Source organism: Pangasianodon hypophthalmus, chromosome 2 (assembly GCF_027358585.1).
Source record: "Pangasianodon hypophthalmus isolate fPanHyp1 chromosome 2, fPanHyp1.pri, whole genome shotgun sequence".
NCBI lineage: Eukaryota > Metazoa > Chordata > Actinopteri > Siluriformes > Pangasiidae > Pangasianodon > Pangasianodon hypophthalmus.
This window is the reverse complement of record NC_069711.1, coordinates 10,967,417-10,990,980: the sequence shown is the minus strand read 5'-3', so window position 1 is coordinate 10,990,980 and position 23,564 is coordinate 10,967,417. Positions and strand designations below refer to the sequence as shown.

The 23,564-nt window shown below is 38.9% G+C and overlaps 1 protein-coding gene across 1 annotated transcript in view; it reads right to left on the bottom strand.

The window, feature by feature from the left end:
* snta1 (syntrophin, alpha 1) overlaps window positions 1-23,252 on the bottom strand; it is a 30,561-nt gene extending 7,309 nt beyond the window's left edge. Inside the window, exons 1-2 of the mRNA XM_026923214.3 lie at window positions 22,867-23,252; window positions 12,364-12,549 (exon numbers count right to left, since the gene is read on the bottom strand). Of these exons, the coding sequence (XP_026779015.1) occupies window positions 12,364-12,549; window positions 22,867-23,149 (469 nt within the window). The 5' untranslated portion in view covers window positions 23,150-23,252. The remainder of the gene's footprint in view (window positions 1-12,363; window positions 12,550-22,866) is intronic.
* Window positions 23,253-23,564: the final 312 nt, after the last annotated feature.

Below are 23,564 nucleotides of genomic sequence, written 5' to 3'. Positions count from 1 at the left end.
ATTATACTCTTTGCAGATAAACACATAATGACTGTAGCTCATCTCTTGTTATTGCTGACCAGATGTTATTTGACTGTTGGACCATTCCCAGCACGCTGCTGTGCTAGTGGGTAAGAGTGTGTCAACAGTGTTTAAAAGCATTGCTGCCTTTTTTTTAAGCACTGTGTATTCCTTTATGGCAACTTTATTAGTCACACCATTTCGGTTTATCTTGGAAGTGTACAAGTAGAGATTATGGTTGAACTTTTTCATGCACAACATGTGTCAGTTGTCCTGAACCCACTGTCAGTGACTGGTTTCTGACTACAGGACTGGTGTTAGCTGGATATCTGAGTCGGAGGACTATTCACAACCTGCACAACAACACTGCTGCAGCTGATACACTCGTACCAGTGCCTCAAACACACTACCCTGTAAGCTTCTTTGAGAATGATGCTGTGCTGAGAATGCTCCTCCACACAAATAATACCTGATCAGCAGGGGTGTGATGGTGGTCTCTTTCTATTAATAGACAGGATAGAGGGGGTAAAAGAGGGGATAAAAATAGTATAATAATGAGAAAATAATTTGAATAATTTGTTCTTTTGCTGTTTTGCAAACTCTTTTAATTTTTAATTCATATAGTATATGCAACCAGTTGGTTATTATTATTTGTAACACAATGTTGTTGAATTTGCAAATACGATTGGTCAAAATGTGTTGATTAATATTCTACAAGAGCATGGCTCTCACAGTATATTTTCTATAACAGCGGGGCTCTCACAGTATGCTCCTTCTAATACGTTATCACTTCTCTGGGACTTATATGACAGACGCTCCGCATAAATAGATTTTTTTTTTTTAAGTGTAATTGTCGATATGGTGAGGCGGAATTCTTGGAAGGAGTTTCCACTGTCAGTGAGTGAGATGTAAAGCTTTAACATTAAGATTTCAGACACAGTAGAGTCTACAGAATGATGCGATTTGCAGTTTCTTGCTAAAATGGCGAGCTGCACTTTTTGTCTAACTTTGAGAGAAAAAAGAGAGGCTGGTGAGGGAATGACTGTTTACAGCTGCAATAACAGAAGTGATAACAGGAATCGACGTGATTCATGGACAGTCCCCAATATTCTATAACTATAAATGGATGAAAAGTATAATGTGCTGGTGTTCATTTCTAAATAGAGTTTATAAATTGCAAGAGAAATAAAATACTGTGGGACTTGCTGTCTTTGGAAAACAATTCACTTCCAGGTGGTAACATCATATCCAGTATCCACGATACACCATACTGTTCCACTGTTATACTGTTACATTTTACCACAACCAAACCACTGTATATAAACAGAAATCCACATAAATGCTGCTTGCTACACACATAATATCCGTCAGTGACAAACACAAGCAAACACTAGTGGGCCAGTCCACAGGACCTTCAGTACCGCAACCCTACAGTTCATTCTTCTGATCCTCTGAAATAAATAAAAGTCTCCATGATTCTCTAAAAGACCAATGACTTTTATCTCTCTGTCTCTGTCTCTCTCTCTCTGACACACACACACACACACACACACACACACAGTGAGTGAATATAAATAGCAGGCGCCACTAAGGGCCACAGCAGATCAGGTTTCAGTGTTGGGGTTGAGGTCTCTGGGTGTGTGTCTGTGAAGCAGGGCTTCCTGAAAAGTTTAGCCTCGAACTCACACACACATCTCACCTAGTCAGCACATACACCAACCAGTGGGCCACGCACTACTGTGTTGTGGTTGCACACAACACACACCCGTGCAAAACGTTAATCACACCCTCGCCCCTTCAGCACTTACACATATAGCTAAAACTGCTCCTTCACATCCAGCCAGAATTCCCCAAAAGTATGCCTGCAATGGAATTTCTGCATGGTGGTAATCTCTTATTAAACAGTAATCATATCCAACAAAAGAGTTCTGACAGTCACAAACACGGGTAGAGAGGTATAGAGTATTTCTGGGTGTATTTTTAGAAACAGGGATTTTGTCTGTACAAAAGCCTCTTAGGACGTGATATTAAATGACCTTTTGTGAAATTAAAAAGACTAGGCAATGCCACAAGATGGAGAGCACACTCTATCCTATTCAGCAAGAGTGAGGAAAAGCACAAATTAAAGCTCATGGTAAGGTTAGGGAAACAAAACTAAGAAAAACTCAACGAACAAACTAGCACTTAAAGATTTTTTTTTTAATTATAACAATATGCTTGTTGAGAAGTACTGACTCAAATTTCTTTATAATGCTTGTGATAGAACTGGTGTTCACAAGGTCTACAATGCAAAGACAACCATTTTGTTATATAAAAAAACCCACGTGTCCACTGAGACTTATGTGTAAAATTGATAACACGAAGATGGTGGTACTACTTCGTTACTGCAAGTCCCTGCATGTACCTGTCCCTACCTTGCATGGATTTCACCTGGGTTTTGTAACACTATGTGTGAAATTATCATGTAGAAGCTAAATCCCAGAATTCATCACAGAAGCTTAGTACATGAAGAAAAGGTTCACAGCCGAAGCTGTACATTAACTTTTTTGAGCAGGCAGAAAAGAAAAGTGCTAGAAAAGTGTTGTTGAGATAAAACACTGTAGCAATAATACTTAAGATGGACTAAATGGGTCCATTTAGCATCATTTTAATTAATGTAGGAAAGAAGGCAAAATATAATAACATGTACAGAGTCTTGCATTGCTCCTCTTAAACATTTCCACATTTTGTAGTGTTACAACCCGGAATTGTAATGGACTTATGTTTTTAACCATTGCAGTAAATTATATAACATATTTAGGTGTTTATTTATTGTGACACAAAGGTTAATTAAGAAAAAAAGCAGACATTTGTTGGTTGCATAATTATTTGCCCCTGGGTCAACACTTTGTACAACCACCTTTGGCTGCAATTAGAGCTACAAGTCTTCTGGGATAGGTCTCTACAAGCTTTGCACATCTGGAGTCCAATATCTTTACCCATTCTTCTTGGCAAAACCTCTGTCTGATTAGATGGAGACTTTTGGTGAACAGCAATTTTCAAGTCTTGGCAATTCTCAGTTGTATCTTTGACTTCTTTCAGGTTCTTGGTTTTAAATCATTCCAATGTAGCTTTGTAAAGATGCTTAGGGTTTTTGTCCTGTAGGAAGGTGAAGCTCCACTACAGTCTCAAGTCTCTTAGAGACTGGAACATTTTTTATTCTACGATACATCTGTATTTGGCTCCACCAGTCTTGCCCTCAACCATAACCAGTTTCTCACTCCCTGCTGATGAAAAGCATCTCCCCAACATGATGCTACCACCACCATGATTCACTGGGGATGGTGTTCTCAAGGGTATGAGCAATGTTGGTTTTCCATCCAAACGTATCACTTTGTGCCCAAGCCAAAAAAATAAATTTTTGTCTCATCAGCCCAGAGAACCTTTTTCCAGATGTTTGCTGAGTTTCAGACATGCTTTTTGGCTAACAACATGAGGGATTTCATATATCATTTTTTTTTCCGTAATGGCTTTTGTCTAGCCTGTGAACAGCTTCAGAGTTAGAGTTACCTTCAGCATTACCCTAGGTCTCTTAGTTGCTTCTCTGACTAATGCCATCCTTATCACCTTCTTTTGGTGGACTGCCTCCTTTTTTTGTAAATAACAGACTTCACGGTACTCCATGAGATATTCAGAGTTTTTCATATAATTTTATAACCAAACTCTAACTGATACTTTTCCAGAACTTTGTCCTGTATATGTTTTGGTCTTCATGATATTGTGTGTTTAGGTATGTTCTCTAACACTCTGGGGCTTTCCACAAACGTGTATTTATATTGAGATCACGTGAAACTTTAATTGCACACAGGATGCAATTAAAGGCTAATGAACCATGAGTTTTAGTATCCTCTGTAAAAAGTTATTTATTTTTTAGTATGTTTTGGTTGACATTACAACACTCTTGGTCATTTTTCAATCATTAAGCATTGATTTACTGTATTGTATAATAAAATAATGTAATGCTAGTTAGTAAGCTAATGTTATGCTACCTGTCACTGTTTCCTGTGAAGCAAGCACAACATTGTGTCTTCAGTATCTAACAAAAGACAGAAACCTTTAATTGAAATTAAAAAATTGTTGGAGTTATCTGACATTTTAGTAAGTTAGTATACTTATGCAATTTTTTCTTCTTATTTGGAGTTAAGGTATAAAACTTGTAACTGCTAATGGTTAGTATACAGATAAGATAAGATTACATAGTTAGAATGTTTCTGTAATACGGCCCTAGGCTTCTGTCACCGCAGTTGTTAGCAGTTTTACCTCAGTAGGTTTTGCTATAACAGTGCATTTTTATCAAAACTACCTAAATGACGTTGTTTATTTCTCAGTGAGTGGATTATGTTGGAACAGTGAATGAACTATGCAAGAAGAAAAACTGTGGAATTCCCCTTTAACACAGAGACCAAATTTAACTAATAATAGCATACACTAAAACCACTAAGCCTCTTTTTTAACTGAATTACGAAAGTAGTGAGAGCAAGAGAATGAGAGAGGCCTCTTTAAACTTTAAACATTCACCTAAAGGTTTAAGGCTTTCATGAATCTTCTGGAAGTTAAATTCCTAAACGTCTGAACACAAAGAATGGAAACAGTGATATGTGGGAATTCTGTGTTTAAGAACAGTGATTCTTCAGATTCTTCTTATTGGTCAATCTTTCCATTGGAGTTGTTTATCTTGCTGCCTCATTGGGCAAACATAAGTCTGGGTTGCCAAGTCAAAGTCAAAGGCGTCCTATCCCAGTGTTCTTCTGCTCCCCGGTTGCCGTGGGAGCAGCTGGAATGCGCCTGATTGGCTACTCTATGACTCCTGAAGCATGCTTGGTTCTGTAAAAGCTCTGTTAGGCCAGGAATGTCCCTCAGAATGCCCCCGCAAAAATGTACCAATGCAGACACACACAAACACACACAAAAGTCAGCTGCAACAACGTCACTGCTGACAAGGGTACAAAATATGCACTGTTTCTCATCTACACCGATAACGGGTTCTGAACCGTTTTAATCACATATACAAGATGCAACAATATGAAACAATATAAAAAACGTGAGCTGGTGCAAACATTGTGTGAAAGTGTAAGCTTGTGTGTGTGTTTGTGTGTGTCTGCATATAATTTTACATTTAAACTGATGCTATAGCTTCTGCAGGGATGAGAACTTATGTGGCTCAGTTTGCTGCAGCCTCCAGAGAACAGACGAGGAAATTAGCAGAATAACTAGCAGAACTCAATTTACATAAGATCCCCTTATCAGCAATGTCTCACATGAGCTCATTAAATGAGTGGCCCACTGCCAGAGAGAAGTATGCTTTTGGAAACCGACTCTTTGGATCATTTATCATAGGTACAAGCTAGCACTTTCTGATGATACAGCACAAAAGGCCATAATGGCTAATGGTGTTAATTTAGTTAAGTGTGAAACTTCAGTTAAGTGAGAAAACTCAAGTCCTGACTTGGATACTGATCAGTCTTTTGAAAGAAGTGAAGAATTTATTGTAAAATCTACTCACATCTTTGTCTCTTAGCATTAAATATGGGAGTACCAGCACTCATTTTGCACTCCAGGACAGATTTAATACAACAAAATGAAATCCTATTCAGGAAAAGGTACGAATGGAGTGTTTAATATTGTCACAAGCTACACCTTCATAGAGAAAATGAACTAGTAATGAACTAGTGGTTATTCTGCGGTTATATTTTTCCTTCAGAATATGACATATTGTAGAGATCTGAAAAAGCACGTAAGTTTTTTAAAAGATTCATAATAATTATGAGTTATTATTCATTCTCCTATCTGTTTCCTTTCTCAGCAAGGCATGAACACACACACACACCTAATTTGTTAAGAATTAGTAGTCACTAATGGACCATTAGACTAACTGTTCATTAAGCAGAGTGTTAATTTATGTGGCTTAGCTACTTGTGCTGTAAAGTTCACTGTGACTCCCAAAAATGGTATTTGAAGTCTCATATTAACAACACATTATTCATGAAATACAATAAAAGAACATTTAATATGTCATGGTCAAATTAGCTGTGTACATTTTCTACATGTAGTAGTGGTCAAAAGTTTTAATACAGTAGTTGTCCTCTATCTGTCTGCCCATGTAAACATTGTAGGTTAATGCCAGTATTTAAAATGTACATATATATGCATTTAAGCAATATCACATGAGCAAGAGTGCTGTCGTACTGAACATCAGCATGGCTGTGATTTGGCGTAGGCATGAAGCAGCAGGTAATCATGAAATTCAGTAGATCAGCATTTATACAAAAATTCTATAAACAAGAAATTAATATTGAGTAACTGACATTACAGACACAATATGGACAAATATTTGTTTATTTTTGCTCCATCACTGAAAATCGTTCCCAAAGAAGCCACAGCTGGATAGAGAGTCACGTGTTGCCATGCCAACACACAGTCTGACTAACAGCTCGGAGTAAGTGTAATAATGGTTTCAATGTAATGAAGTATTGCTCGAACTGAAATTTTATGTAGTGAACAAGTGGCGTGATACAAACAGTGAAATGCTAAATATCAGCACTCTTAGAACTCCTCTTGTCCAATCAAATTAGTGGACCAGAACTAACTGTTATTTAAATTACAACATTATTCTTTAAGCTTCTGTTGAATTATATACAATATCAAAACAGTTTCACCAATATGCATAGTTAAATATTGTTATTACTTATAACCAACTACTCTACTATATTTTACTAACTACGCTTGCTATAATTATTGATGGTATTAATACTGACTTAATGATTCCTCTTCAGGTCAGGTATTGTTCTGGTTATTAAAATATCACGCTCATGTTTACATGCACTCGGATCAGACGTGAGTTTTATCATACAACAGTGAAATATATAATGAAAACCTCAGTGGAATTTGGGTAGGTTCATCTTACAATCAAGATTTCACCATGTACAACTATCATGAATAAGGACCTTTATAATTATGAACAAGAGTCACACATGATTGAAAACCATCACAATGTTATGTAATGTTTGTCAAGTTCAGTCAAAGTGAATTACTGCCGAACATCACTTTTAGGTCTTCTCCACTAAAACTCTAACAGGCACTTTAGTCTAATGAATGAGCAAATTGGATGTCTTGTGTCACTGTGTGAAATTAGAAAGCTTCAAGCAGGACTACTTTACACCTGGCTTCACCAGTCTCCACAGTGAAATACTTCTATGTGTGAAGATAATTCTTGTGTTTTGGATTGATTGGTGGTGTTAAACTGAGAACAAATGACACAGCTTAGCTCAGTCATATGGGAGTTTTACTTCTAAAATTGTATTATTGTGAAGTAAAATGTCCTGTAATGAAAGTCCTTTCATGCTTGTTACTATTTTCATTTCAGAATACTGTGAAGCTTTTCTCTGTTCCTGATGTAATTGCAGGAACATTTTTATTTCCCTATCTTCACAGAACACCATACTATTCCTCTTTCCTGTGCAGCTCTCTACAGTCTACTACGCAGATGGCAGCTACCACTCTTCTTTACCAATGCAGCTCATTGTTAAGGTTTTTATATGTTTGAACTTCTGTTACTTGTTACATGTAAGTGCAGACTTCTTTTTAATAGCTGACATTAGTTCAATTTGCCTCACCTATGTAGCTTAGCAAATGTAATAGAGTTCATTCAGTGTTCAATGAGTCATTCTGTATTCTGTATGTTATAGGTGTAATCATTCTATATATATATATAGAATGCAATTTATTCATTCACAGAGCCTATCCTAAGAACACTGGGCACAAGGAAGGAATATGCACATACACATTCACACACTCATTCACACCTAGGGGCCATTTAGCATAACCAATCCACCTACCTGCATGTTTTTGGACAGTGGGAGGAAACTGGAGAACCCGGTCGAAACCCACGCAAACACTGGGTAAATATGAGAAACTCGACACAGACAGAAACCTGAATCTCACTATTCAGTAAGCTGGGGACCCTAGCGCTGTGAGGCGGCAACGTTACCCACTGTACCACCAAGCCACCCAAAATATAACTGACTTATGTTTATCTAACTTGTGTTTTTAAGATTTAACTGCTTTTGTTATAATCTAACTTTTAAAGGTTGCATTACAGAAAACCAGCCAAAAATTACCATAGTACATATTGTTTCTTTAACTCTGAATGTTTGCTATATCTTCTGAGTGGTATTAAATGCCATATTAAGGAAATAAATAACATTTTGCAAATATGACATACATTTACTAGCACTTTATTAGGAACACTATACTAATACTGGGTAGGGCCTCAATTCTGTGTGGCATGGATTCCACAAGTTTTTGGAAACAGTCCTTTGAGATTCTGGTCCATGTTGACAGGATTGCATCACACAATTCCTGCAGATTTTTCAGGAGCACTTTCATGCTGCGAATCTCCTGTTCTACCACATCCCAAAGATGTTCTACTGGATTCAGATCCAGTGACTGGAAAGGCCACTGAAGAACACTGAACTCATTGCCAAGTTCATGAAACCAGTTTGAGATGACTTTTCCTTTTTGACATGGTGCATCGTCATGCTGGATGTAGCCATTAGAAGATGGGTAAATTGTGGCCATGAAGGGATGCACATGGTCAGCAACAATACTCAAATAGAATTGATTGGTATTAACAGGCCCAAAGTGTGCCAAGAAAACATTCCCCACACCATTACACCACCTCCACCATCCTGGACTGTTGACTCAAGGCAGGTTGGATCCATAGATTCATGCTGTTGGCACAAAATTCTGACCTTATCATCTGTGTGCCTCAGCAGAACTTTACCAGACCAGGCTATGCTTTTCCAGTCTTCAACTGTGCCCATGCACAGTGAACCTGTGCCCATGCAGCCTCAGCTTTCTGTTCTTGGCTGACATAAGTGGAACCTGACGTCGTCTTCTGCTGTTGTAACTCATCTGTCACAAGGTTCAACATGTTGTGCTTTCTGAGATGCTTTTCTCCTCACCACAATTGTACAGAGTGGTTATTTGAGTTACTGCAGCCTTTCTGTCAGCTTGAAACAGTCTGGCCATTCTCCATTGACCTCTGTCATCAACAAGACGTTTCCGTCCATAGAACTGCTGCTCACTGGATGTTTTTTTTGCACCATTCTGCACCACTCTGAGTAAACGCTAGAGACTGTTGTGCATGAAAATCCCAGGGGATCAGCAGTTATAGAAATACTCAAACCAGCCCATTTGACAGCAACAATCATGCCACGGTCAAAATCACTGAGATCACATTTTTTCCCCATTCTGATGGTTGATGTGAACATCACTCAAAGCTGCTGCCCAGATCTGCATGATTTTATGTATTGCACTGCTGCCACACAGTTGGCTGATTAGATAATTGCATGAATGTGTAGGTGTACAGGTGTTCCTAATAAAGTGCTCAGTGTGTTTTCATACAAAACTGAAGTGCCCTTACCTTATGTTCCTGACTCACTATGGCCAGCAAAATATCACCGGAAAATGCCCTGTAACTCTTGTAAACCATACAAAATGTTTAAGAATCACTGAAAGATTAACAGCACTGAAGACTTGACTGGCTTGTATTTCACTAACAGGCTCTGGCTTCTATATGATGCCCAGAAGGTCCGGTTTGTAGGACACGAGTAGAAACAGAAGCCTAAGGGAGCATTTGTTCACGAGTAATGGAGTTTAAGATGTGTGAAAATTGCTGTTATCCATCGCAGCTTTTCTCACCATACTAGGGTGAGAAAGACCATATTTCACACACACACACACACACACACACACACACACATGAACACACCAAACTGGCAGTCTTTGGCTGTTCCTGTCTGTGTGAGTTTATGTAGTTTACTTGTTACCGTAAGCAACTGAGCCTGCTTCATTCTGGCACATCTTCCACCCCCTTTCCTTTCCCCTATCCCTATCTCTCTCTCTCTCTGACACACACACACTTTCCATAATTTGTCATTGCCCTTTCCGCAATGCTGTTCCTATTTAATTAATCAATTAGTGGACTCTCTATCTCTATTTCTCAGTAGGGGGATACGATAATTGTTTTTCTCTGTTCCCTCTATCAGTGTTGGAATAGGAGAGAGCAGAGAGAGAATGTCAGAGCACACACACACACACACACACACACACACACATACATACCTTCATAGTTGCATTATTCCTTTCCTAAGAGCCCTATTACAGAAGGTAAAATGCTGATATGGCACTTTACAGCACTTATCATATCCAGTAACTCTTCAATCTTCGTTCTCTCATTCCATCTATTTGTCCGTTTCTCTCCCACAGTCTCTAAATGCATCTCTTTCCATTTTGAACTTCCTCACACCTAAAATGAACTAGCATGACACACTATCGAACAATGATCATTAACACATCATATGTAGTCCAAGTCTTTCTCAATGATTTATTATAGAACAAATGTTGTGCTATGATCTGGCAGCCTGCCTTGGCCGCAAATCCACAGCTCTAGTGTGCTTTGCTTCTCACATTGATTTATTCACTGAACCCGTGCCTGAGCATGATGTCTTCTGGATGGGATATAAAGCTAAACTGAGAAAGCAGTCAGCAGTGTTTAGGACACAGCTCACACCCCTCACACTGTCCAAAGTGTTTCATTTATTTTGCCCTGAGGACAATGACAGATTGTTGTATGACCATATGCAAGGCCACATGTCTGTGTATAGTGATGGTGGTAAGAATACAATATTAAGTGTAGTAGGGCTTACTGAATTTGTGTGTGTATGTGTGTGTGGGAGGGTGTGGGAGTGTATTTTTCATGTGTGTGCGAGGGCGAGGCTGGGATGAGGTCATCGCCAGAGACCAGCTGTAGCTTTATGATTTCATCTGCAGTATTTTATGGGTACATTTACCTGACCTTCCTTTGTGTGTAGCCTGCTGAGATTCCTTGGCCACAATGGCAGAACATTTCTCACATGGAACCTTAAATTCGCTTTCAAATTAAAAGTGAACCTCAGTCCCCATGTATATGAAAGAATTCTCCTGCCCTGTGATTTATCACAGAATGTCATACACTCTTTCTCATTTTTCATGACTCTAGCAGAATGTAATCACTTTTGTTCTGTACTCCTTTAGGTTTATTACGTTACACTGCTGTACTCTTAGCATTTGGTGTGATATTGTACGGTTCCTGTTTTATGTTTCATTGCTGTTATTTATTGACCAATGCTTTAATGACACTGTGTAATTTATTTTTATGTTGATACATTATTTTTTCCCCCCTCATTTATATACTTCCTGCCCAGGGACTACGGATGAAATTTAGCTCTGTAGCTTATTTCTGGGGCAATCATGGACTGTCCATTGTCCCTGTTAAATAAACTAATAAATAAATAAATAAATAAATAAATAGGACTACATTTTTAGAAAGCAAGTTATCTATAGACAGGATAATGGAATGGAAAGCTCAGCATCCTTCCAAGTATGTTAAAAACATGGTGACAAAACAGTTCAACAATTTTAGACTGCAATTTATTATAAAGGAAGACTGAATGTGAAGGCACAGACCGCCCAGTATTGCACCTCACTTTGAAAACCTTGGACAACCTTTAACTCAGGAGGTACAAATTGAGACAGAGCCATGGGCTGCTGATCTGCGGTTTCATCTAAAGCCTTCTTAAATCTCAAGTCAGGGAACATCCTGACTGCATGCTGATCTCACTGTTTGCTAGATTCCATACTTATCCCTGCTTCCTAATGTTTTTTTTTTTTTGTATTGGTGTATTTAGGTGGATGCATGTACAATTTTTCAACCTCACCTTAGATCACATTTTACTCATAAATTTCCTCCTGATGTATTGATGCTGCATTCGTCTTACCTCCTATGTTTAAACTCAGCTTTTTCACTTACGTCATTTTTAACCTCTGAGCGTTCAAGCTACAAAGTGAGGGAAAAAAAACATGGATGTCTCCATGTTCATCTTTTGTTAGCAACAAGCCAGCTAACTGTGATGAGTGATGTATACTTGCCGCCTCAAAACATCGAACTGTACAATGTTATAGGTTTATCAAGCTGAGATGTCTGTGTGTTGATTTGATTTAAATCAAATATTTGTATATACAGTATAATTTATTTAAAGGTAAGAAGTGCTATTTTGTTTACTGCTCATGCTATGAGAAGCCGAAAAGCTGAAAAGACCATCCCGAGATTACAGGTAGGATTTCCAACTTCCTAGAGGTCGGAAATTCTGAGTTATGAGTTTTAGTCGAATGCAGCATTAGACCAAACTGTGTGTTTAAAATCTGAATAAACTGACTAGCTCATTTTTGTATGAAAAGTTCCACGCATTTAACAACAAAATAACAGTGCCCATGATTTCTTACCCTCCAAGATGACCTCTTTCCCAGTCTTTTTCAGAGCTTGTACAGCTTCATCATGAGTAGCTTCTCGCAGGTCACATCCGTTGACAGATAAAATGGCGTCACCAACATACAGAGCCTCAGTCTGGTCTGCTGCGAGGCCTTTGAAGATCTTAGAAATTAAGATGGGCATCTTGTTCTCTTTACCACCTGAAAGATGAGCAAATTGAATCACAAATTGAATTAATCAAAGCTTAAAACAAATATCCAATTAGAAGCAATATTTTTGTTTGTAAGCATAACTATACATTCATAAACTTTTTAGTTCAGAACAAGCTTAAGGCTGGAACTACCAGAGGTCATCATGTTTTTGCAATTAGTTATGTGTGATTAGTATATAAAGGTTGTCAAATACAGCAATATATGCGACAATAATTATATGTCCAATTTTAAAAACTATGTCTCATATTTTTTCACAATGTTTCACATAATATGCATCAACTCACAGCTCCAAGATTCTATAAGAACTTTGTTACTCAACCCTGTTATGGTAGACATACCTTTAAAGAATGATTTGACATTTTTGTGACATCATGTGTATATAAGGGGTGTAATGAGCCATTGATTTGGATTACTGCCCAGATTTAAAAGGCAACTACTGAAATCAGTGCATCATAAATTGATTATTATCAAAAAGGATAAAGAACTGGTGTGTGAAAATATATTTTTATATTTTTTATTGATTTTTAACAACAAAAAAGCAGAGCCAGATCAATATACAATCAACACCCACAGCAAACATTTAAACAGAAACAATAATCTGTTAGTATAACGGAGTGATCATGGAAAAACCAAAGGGCAAAACAAAACAAAAAAACAAACAAAAAAAAAAGTAGGCAGGACTAACGTCATGACTGTTCAAGTAGATCCCACAAGGGGGTCCATATCTGCCAGAATAGTTCAGATTTGTTCTATAAGTCATATGTAAGTTTTTCCAAAGGAAGAAAATTAGCCACTTGTGCCAAACACATCTTCAGAGTCGGTACACATGATGATGACCATAAAATAAGTATTTTACTAATAAATAAGTATAAGTACTGCTGGGCCCTTGAGCAAGGCCCTTAACCCTCAACTGCTCAGTTGTATAAATGAGATAATTGTAAGTCGCTCTGGATAAGGGCGTCTGCCAAAATGCCATAAATGTAAATGTAAATGTAAGTATACATTTCTTGGCCAGATAAATAATGAAATTTAATAAACTAATTCATATTTTTAAACTGATATGTAAATAATTTAACAGGCTAGCCAGGTGAATTGACCATAACTCTGATATTTTTTAAAATAGTCCCTCTCTACATCATCATCATTCGTAAATTAACGGTAGGCCGAGCTGTGACTGAATAAAGTTCATGTATTTTACTGAAGCTAATTGAAATGTGATCAGCCATAACATTAACCACTGAAAGGTGATGTGAATAACATGGATTATCTCATTACAATGCCACCTGTTACAGGGTGTGATATATTATGAAGTGAAGTGACGTGATGTGTAGCCAAGTATGGTGACCCATACTCGGAATTTGTGCTCTGCATTTAACCCATCCAAGTGCACATACACACACAGTAGTGAACACACACACACACACACACACACACACACAGAGCAGTGGGCAGCCTTTTTGCTGCGGCGCCTGGGGAGCGGTTGGGGGTTCAGTGCCTTGCTCAAGGGTCTCACCTCAGTCGTGGTATTGAGGTTGGAAGAGAGCGCTGGTCATTCACTCCCCCCACCTACAAACCCTGCCGGACCTGAGACTCAAACCCACGACCTTCAGGTTCACCTTTGGGTTGCACGTCTGACTCTCTAACCATTAGGCCACGACTGCCTGCAAGGCAGCAAGTGAACAGTCAGTTCTCCAATTTGATGTGTTGGAAGCAGGAAAAATGGGTGAGCGTAAGGATCTGAGTGACTTTGACAAAAGCCAGATTGTGATGGCTAGACAAATGGGTCAGAGCATCTCCAAAATGGCAGGTCTTGTGTGGTGTTTCCGGTATGCAGTGGTTAGTACCTACAAAAAGTGGTCCAAGGAAGGATGACTGGTGAACCAGAGACAGGGTCATGGGCGCCTAAGGCTCAATGATGCGTGTGAGGAGCGAAGGCTAGTCTGTCTGGTCTGATCCCACAGAAGAGCTATTGTAGCACAAATTGCTGAAAAAGTTAATTCTGGCTATGATAGAAAGGTGTCAGAACACACAGTGCATCGCAGCTTGCTGCGTATGGGGCTGCGTAGCCGCAGACTGGTCAGAGTGCCCATGTTGACCCCTGGCCACCACAGAAAGCGCCTACAATGGGCACATGAGCATCAGAACTAGACCATGGAGCAATGGAAGAAGGTGGCCTGGTCTGATAAATCATGTTTTCTTTTACATCATGTGGAAGGCCGGGTGCGTGTGCATCGTTAAATGGGGAAGAGATGGCACCAGTATGCACTATGGGAAGAAGGGAAGAAGGCAAGCTGGCGGAGGCAGTGTGATGCTCTGGGCAACGTTCTGCTGGGAACTTTGGGTCCTGGCATTCATGCTGATGTTACTTGACACATACCACCTACCTAAACATTGATGCAGACCAGGTACACCTCTTCATGGCAATGGTATTCCCTAATGGCAGTGGCCTCTTTCGGCAGGATAATGCGCCCTGCCACACTGCAAAAATTGTTCAGGAATGGTTTGAGGAACATGACAAAGAGTTCAAGTTGTTGACTTGACCTCCAAATTCCCCAGATCTTAATCCTATCAAGCATCTGTGGGATGTGTTGAAATTGAAATTTTAATGTATCATGTGGAAGCCTGAGGTTTACACCCCTAGTGTATATGTCTTAACTCGGACTTCAAAATTGTCTGCATGGAGATTGATTCCATTATTACATCTCACTTCACTTATCCAGACTTCACTTACAAGACATTCTGCTTTTTGTCATACCTGATGTAGTCAAGACAACCACATCTGCCATTTACTGAAAAAAGTATAATATGAACACTTTATTATGATATATCTATAATATGTAAATCAGTTGTGTTACTAGGCCCTTTAGTTTCATATTTGTGCACAATTATACAACCATGAGCAAAGATTATTATTATTACTTTTGTCTGTACAATATTTTCTAATGAACTTCATTGGTTCAGCTTTACAAGTACAAATGAAAAAGTAATTTATACCACAGTGATCCTGACCAGGATAACGTATTTACCGAAGAACTATTGAACGAATGCAGTAAATGCAGCACAAACACCACTCCACGTCCACTGCACTCCCGTGGTAATAAAAATGTCCATTCATTGCCCTGTGAGCTTCATATCTGAGTTCCTGCTCTGTTCCACATAAGAGAAAAACCCTCCATCTGATCCTGCCACTCTCTGTTGTGTCTCACAGGATCCCATGAACAAACTGATATCGGTGGAATTCAGGGCGAATTTAGATAGCCAATATACTGTAACACGCTATTTACCATATTTGGAGTAATAATGAAATCAAACAAGTCTTAGTTTCTCAATCTTGTGTGGTTTTCTAAATTGACAGATGACATGAATTCTGTAAGGAATTTGGCTGAAGATGACCATTATTGGGGTAAATAAAAGGCAAATACAGTTGACTCACTTTCAGTGGAAAACTACAGTGCTTATTTTTTTAGCGTGACATAACTAAATATTAATTTGCAAATATTTTAGAAGAATTGTATAAAGGAGTAGCCCCTGAAACGCTCCCTTTGACCTGTAAATCCCACATCTTGTGATGGTGAGTGTGAGAAAATAGGCTTTCACTAACTCTAAGGCTTTCAGTAGCACACAGTAATGTCAGCTAGCTAACTAACTAAACAATTGCTGAGATACTGCCTCCTATCTCCTTATTTTCAGGAGAAGTACTCAATATATCTAGCTAATTACCTCCAACAACAGGCACTCAGTCGAGATCGGCTTATACAGTATGTTTTAAACGAAACAATTACGTCTATGTAATTAGTGTAAGGAATTGCGGTGTGCGTTGGAAAAGGTTTTAATCCGGTATGATTTGAATCTGAACACCACAAGTTCTTCTCTCTCATAAGATATATGAGAGAATATTTACGTCTCTCATATATTTATATTTATATACCATATATTAACAAGATGAGCTTGGAATACTTCAGCACTGTGAATTATAATTCATTTGCCTGCTCTATAGTTATTTAATAGTTGTTTTTACTCTCATTATTTAATTGGTTTACAAGATACTAATGTATAATTACAATAGTGTGCACATACTACACATACATTTAAGCAGTCCTGTGTCAGAAGTAAGTGAACCAAAGTAGTATAGTAGAGTAGTATTTAAAAGTTTTAGATTCATTTTTTTCCTGGAATGTTTAGGATGAGAAGAAGAAGACTTTATTTGTCACATATAGGGCTTCGTAAAGTAAGTATGTCTACCAAATTTGGTGAAAGAAAATGGCTATGCTGTGAAGGCTGCTTATAGAATAAACAGCTTTGCAAGACCATTTCCTAAATACTTTAGTTTTGACTGCCTGTTGTTCCTGTCAGATTGAGGTGGATAGATTCAGGCTATATCACAAAGACAAGACAGAAGGCTGTCTTGATCCCAATTTTGGGGAAGACAGTAACTCTCAGCAGGTGCTGCAAGAGAAAGGGAGTGAAAAACAGTCTGAGAAAAATCTCAGATGGTCCAAAGCAGAACGCAATAGCAGTGTTCTGGCAGAATGTGTTAATGGCCCAGGAGACCGAAGAGCCCCAAAATAAAGAGAAATACATTCTCTTAGGGCACATTCTGAAATCTAGACTGTAATACAGAGCAAGTGACAAATGCGCAATAATATTGCAGAAGAAAAGGAGCAATAAAGTACAATCTAATGCTTATCACCCACCATACTGTATAATTATGTAATATTTCCAAATTTTTAAGCTCAAATGTGTTTGCACACTATGTCTATATTTCTTTATGCAATATGCTAAATAAAGCTAAATATTTATTTAAGTAATTTCACACCAGCTTGTTTTTTCAGCATTTGGCACTTGATTTCTTGGCGCTATGTAATATGATCAGAGCACTAGCTGATTCCACTAAATGCTTCCATAGCAAGAGGTAGTTCTTGGGGAATAATTTCGGAATCCAGCCAAACCTTCGCTGCTCAGAAAATTAATAATGTTGATAAGAGCAGATTAAATCATGTTAACTTTCAGCCCCTGTCTCACCCGCTAGCTCCTGGTAAGGATTTATGAGGGTTAGAAGAAGGTTAGATGCTAATGTCTGCATCTATGTCCATCAATGTTTTACACAATTCTAATAAATATTGCGTGTAATACACTAGAGGTGTCAAGAACATGTTGAGTGTGTCCCAGCCCCAGAGTGCATTAGATATTTTTGAAGACACTCCAACATTTGTTGACTGCATGCTTAAAAAAATTGTGAAATGTGAAAACTGGATAGAAAAACGATACGTTAATCAAATTTACAAACAAATGCATTGCATGAAATGTATAAGTTGTGTAAGGTGAAAAATACAGCTGAGAATACATAATTTCATTACACTGACCACGTTCCTATATCAGATGACCTCTACCTCCCTGTGAATTACGTTGAACACCCTGACAATGAGAATTATGCTTGGCTTGATCCCTGTGCTGAAGCATGCTCCAAAACACATACATAGATCTTCTTTAGTACAGGAAGGTTATGCCTGCAGTATATCTTCAGAGGAAGCATCTCTAAATCATTTTCAATGAACATTGGGTAGCCATTGCAACTGGTCTCAAGGGTTTCTGAATATCAGACATCCATCTGGTGATGCTAGAGGAAGCGAAGTAATGCCCTTGAGTTTGCCTTATGAAACACTACATGGAAAACAAGGCATACATATTTTACAGACTGGAGCAACAAGGATACTTCAGAAAATGTTATTAATTTAGAAAAAATACTGTACATTGGTTTGGAATAGTTCCCATCATCTTCTTTCCTTAGAAAAATTTAAAATAACCTTTAAATACCCTTTGGACATTTTAAAGCATCAGAATTGCACTGAGACTCCACACTATGGAATGGTAAGGTTTAATAACCATTAACGTTTTTGGTATACTTCATATACACTCACCAGTCAATTTAATAGGAACACCTGTACACCTGCACATTTATGCCATTATTCAATCAGCCAATCATGTGGCAGCAGCACAATACATAAAATCATGCAGATACAGGTCAAGAGCTTCAGGTAATGTTCACATCAAACATCAGAATGAAGAAAAAATGTTATCTCTGTGACTTTAACTGTGGCATTGTTGTTGGGGCAAGATGGGTGGTTTTGAGTATTTCAGAGACTGCTGATCTCCTGTAATTTTCACACACAACAGTCTTTAGAGTTTACACAGAATGGTGTGAACAACAAAAAACATTGAGTGAGCGACAGTTCTGTGGGTGGAAATACATTTCTGCTAAGTGAAGTCAAAGGAAAATGACCAGATTGTTTCGAGCTGCCAATCAAGCATATAGTAACTCATATATCACACTGGGTTCCACTGCTGAACAGGAATCTGAAGCTATCATGGACACGCGTTCATCATTAGGAAAAAAATCACCTGATCTTTTTCCAGTCTTCAGCTGTCCAGTTTGGGTGATTCTGTGCCCATGATAGCCTCAGATTCTTGTTCTTGGCTGACAGGCGTGGAACCTGATGTGGACTTCTGTTATTGTAGCCCATCCAGCTCAAAGTTTGATGTGTTGTGCATGCATGTGATGCTTTTCTGCTCACCACAGTGATAAAGAGTGCATTTTTGAGTTACTACAGACTTCCTGTCAACTCAGACCAGTCTGGTCATTCTCCTCTGATCTCTCATCAAAAAGGTGTGTCAGCCTGCAGACCCTCCGGACACACAACGAGGTTTTTTTTTTTGCACCATTCTGTCTAAACTGTAGAGACTGTTCTGTGTGAAAATCCCAGGAGATCATCAGTTTGTGAAATACTCAAACCAGCCCATCTGGTACCAACAACCATGCCACGGTTAAAGTCACAGAGATCACACATTTCCTTCATTCTGATGTTTGATGTGAACATTAATTGAAGCTCTTGACCTGTATCTGCATGATTTTATGTGTTGTACCGCTGCCACATGACTGGCTTATGAGAAAACTGCATGAATGTGCAGGTGTACAGGTGTTTCTAATAAAGGGGATGATGAATGTATTTTCAAAGTTGTGCAATACTGATTTTTCCCTGATTTTGCTTTAATGATGATTTAATCACCATTAGCCTAAAAAAGCAAAGGAAAGGTAGCATTTCCACCATTACTGGTTTAGATAGAGTATGGGAGATGTAAAAATATTACCAGCTCTACAGTCAGAAACTGTGGCAATTGCAAAAACTCAGATGAATGGTGAATTTTTAAGTGATTCTGCAGTAATGCATAGTAAACACTTAAAAAATCTTAACATCACATTTCCATAGAATCCTTTTAGAAATCGAGTTGTGCAATGTCCATATGGCCGACATTTACTCTGTTGATGCTGCTCTGTGCTAATCAGGAGAGCGCCAGTCAAAAAAAGCATATTTAATCACTTTTTAATTATCATCACCATTAACATTATTTGTAAAGTGTTAATTTGCCACTTCATAGTAGGTCTGTTTAGGCTTTTTGGGTCAAACTCATTGCAGTGCACTTCTACTGCATTATGGCATATTTTTGAATGATAATTAGCACACCAATGTTTTTGCAGAGCCCCTACACAAAATCCATAATGGTTGGCAGGTCTGTTAATAATATAATCAGCGATAAACATCACTGTATATCGTGGCAACATAATACTACGTAGAGATAATAATATCATAACAAGCTTATTTCAAAGGTAGAAACGTAGGAATACTATTTTCCTTGATTCACATCTGGTATATTTGTTCTTTAAACAATCCATTAGCTATATTCTGATGTCTTACCCAACTTGTTAGTGATCTGGCTAAAGACCTTCAGCTAAAACCTGGTAGGTACCAATATAGTTGGAGGTTTGAAAATGTGCCACTGTCTTAGATAAGTTCTGACCCTTCTGATCGATCCCTATCACTCTTAAACTTGTACCAAACATGAAAGCCTAAATGCTGAAGAAATACAGCAGTTTAAAAGCACTACAACCTTACGTGAACCGTTCTGGCCCCTATTACTGCTTCCTATTGAAGATCTTTGACCTTTAAAGACAGCTACAACCTTCTAGGTGGTTTGTCATTGCCCTAAATACCATTGGCTAAATACCAATACTGATGGAGGTTTGGAACTGTGCCACTGGCTTAGATATTTTTTGACCCTTTTAATGGATCTTTGCCACTCTAACAATCATTAATTCACCCTTCTGCTAACCAGGAAAGCCAGTGCTCAAGAAACATGTGACTTTTAATATACTACAACCTTACTCAAACTGTTTGTGCTTAAATATTGTCTCAATTTATCTGCAAATACAATTTTTGATTTATGGTATATGGACAGTATCATCCAGGTGTATTCTATGCTGTCGAGCACCAGTCTAATACCTTATATAATTGCTCTAAACAAGGATTATTTCCTTCCATTAACTGAACTGTTAACAACCTTTTGTATGTGTATGCACTTGCAACTTTTCATTAGTGAGATCCTTCTGCACTGCTGCACAACTTTCTCTGAAACACTCTGACCTTTGAAGGGAAGAATAGGGACACACTAGTCATTTATATATGTAATAAGAAGGAAAGGTTGACATTTAATACGCTGACGGAGAGAGGGGTAAATTCTTAGCTTATTGCCGTCATTTGCTCCTGAAGGAAATTAAATGATGTGTATGAAATGTCAGATTAAGAATCTGTGGTTGAGGGAGACACAAGCACAAGGCAGAGTGGGATTAAAAGAATCAGGGTTTGCCCAAATAACTGAGTCAGTTATGTAATTTTTTTAGTCTGCTAAGTTGCTCCCTGGTGAGGTCTGCGAAAAAGCAGCGAAGAAGCACTAAACATCTAATAAGCCTCTGCCTGGTTAGCACTGGAAAACACACCATAATTTAATGACACGTAGAGAAACTGCAAACCAGAATCACTGGGCGCTGGCAGAGGTATAAAACCCAATGGAAATACTTCTCAGTGGAAAATTAAGATCATGGATGTCTTTCTTGGTCACACTTGGGGTTTCCACAAGAAAAAGAACAGCAGATCCACTTACATCTGGCACTACAGTAAATATAAAAATACAGCTGCACTTTGGACTCAATGCAAGGTCATCTCTCTCTCTCTCTCTCTCTCTCTCTCTTTCTGCCTAAAATAAATAGCACCAATCCCACCACTCCTCCTTGCTCTCGTCCCATAGCTTTCATTTCAAGCCAGTGACAACGCTGAGCATTGTGGGTAAATCTCTTGTCAGCTGTTGGCATCGGGGTGCAACTCCCATCCCCCTCGTACACACTCTGCCTCAACCCTCACCATGACCTCCTCAAATACCGACACAAACAACCACTCTCAGAGGAGAGGCCATTTCATTAATAACTGATTAGATGTGAACCCAATATAGTGGACAACGTGACTCATAGTGTTTAAGCAAGACCAGACGGTTCCTAATAAAACTGAACAATTCTTTAAGCACTTAAAATGACTCTTTCTTGGTCAGACATGAGCAAAACAGCTGCAGTCCTGAGACATACACAAGACACTATATTAAATATAGACATACAACTCCTACGTCTGGGTTGGGTGTACGAGGGGGGACATATATAATTCCCAAGTGTGTGTGAGGGAAGGGTTTAAGTTATCAGTCTACGCAGTCTGTTCATTCATACACAGGGAGCACAAGTACATGAGCTGAAAAACATACCAGTTTCATAGCCAGGACTACAACAAGGTGGACTTCACAGCTGCTATAATATCCCAATAACTCAGCCATTAAACTACCTGCTTAAAGATATTATCATTAAATCTATTTATTGAGCCTGTTCCCATCGTGGGTGTAAAACAGTGAGCTCTTAATGCTCGCTGATCCTCAAATATCTGTGAGTACAGTAGAATTGGATGAATTGTGGATGACTTTAAACACAAGTGGGCTTTAGAGAGTCCTGATTTGGACATGTGGGTGATTTTGCAGAGGGAGTGAGTGTGTATAATTAGTTTATGTCACTCCATTGAACTACATTATAAGAGTAAGTATCTAAATAAATCTATTATGATTCTGTTAGGACACTTTTCAGAAGTTTTAACTGTTATTAAGCTTTAATTCACATAAGTCACTCTTCTGTTAGTCTCCTACTCTACTGTCCACAGTGAAGTTTAGAGACATGCAGATAACAAAAAGAAGCAAAAAGACAGAAAAAAGTTCATACTGAGCTGAACTGTAACTTTTTTCAGCACTATGCAGCTCTACATGTTGAGTATTGTAGAGCTGGTAGAGAGGGCTCTATGTGGATAACTTTTCTGCTCTTCTGTTTAATTAAACTCAGGACTGAAGTTAGGAGTTAAATGAGTGTAAGTGTGGCTTATTCGCTACCTTTAATGCTGATGCCGAGTCCTCCCACGTCCTGTTTGGTAACTCGCACGGTTCTCTTCACGTTGCTGATGGAGTCCGGGACAGAGGGAGAGCTCAGGTGGCCCGGCTCTCCGTTCACAGTGCCGCCGGTGGCCGGCGAGCTTTTAGCCGCCTCAGCGCTCACCTCCCCCGGGCTCAGAGTGAGCGTGTCCCCGCTGAGGGTAGCTAACACCCGGCTCCAGCGCTCCGCGGCCAGGCGAACCTCGAGCAGCCCGCTTTTCGGAGCCTTCACTGCGGCCGCCATGTTCCACACATTCCTGGAATACCGGCCTGCCAGAGTCCCGTAAAGAGATAGGGGTGGAGAGAGAGAGAGAGAGAGAGAGAGAGAGAGCAGGAACGAACAACCCCCACTCCACCTCCTCCAACTGCACCTCTCTCTCTCTCTCTCTCTCTCTCTCTCTCTCGTTCACTTCACACACTTTTCCCTGGATGAGACTTTCTTTCTTTCTCTATCTTTCCTTCTTTGTTTCTCTCTCTCTCTCTCTCTCTCTGTGGGTTTGGATGGTTATAGATACCTGTTGATCTAGTGTTACCTGGTCGTGATTCGTGTTCTATACGCACTTTATTATTTTTGTTTGTTTGTTTGTTTGTTTGGTTGGTTTCACTGTTCTTGTGTTGTATTGGACACTTATTTGACCCATCAGTATTAGTGAGGTTAT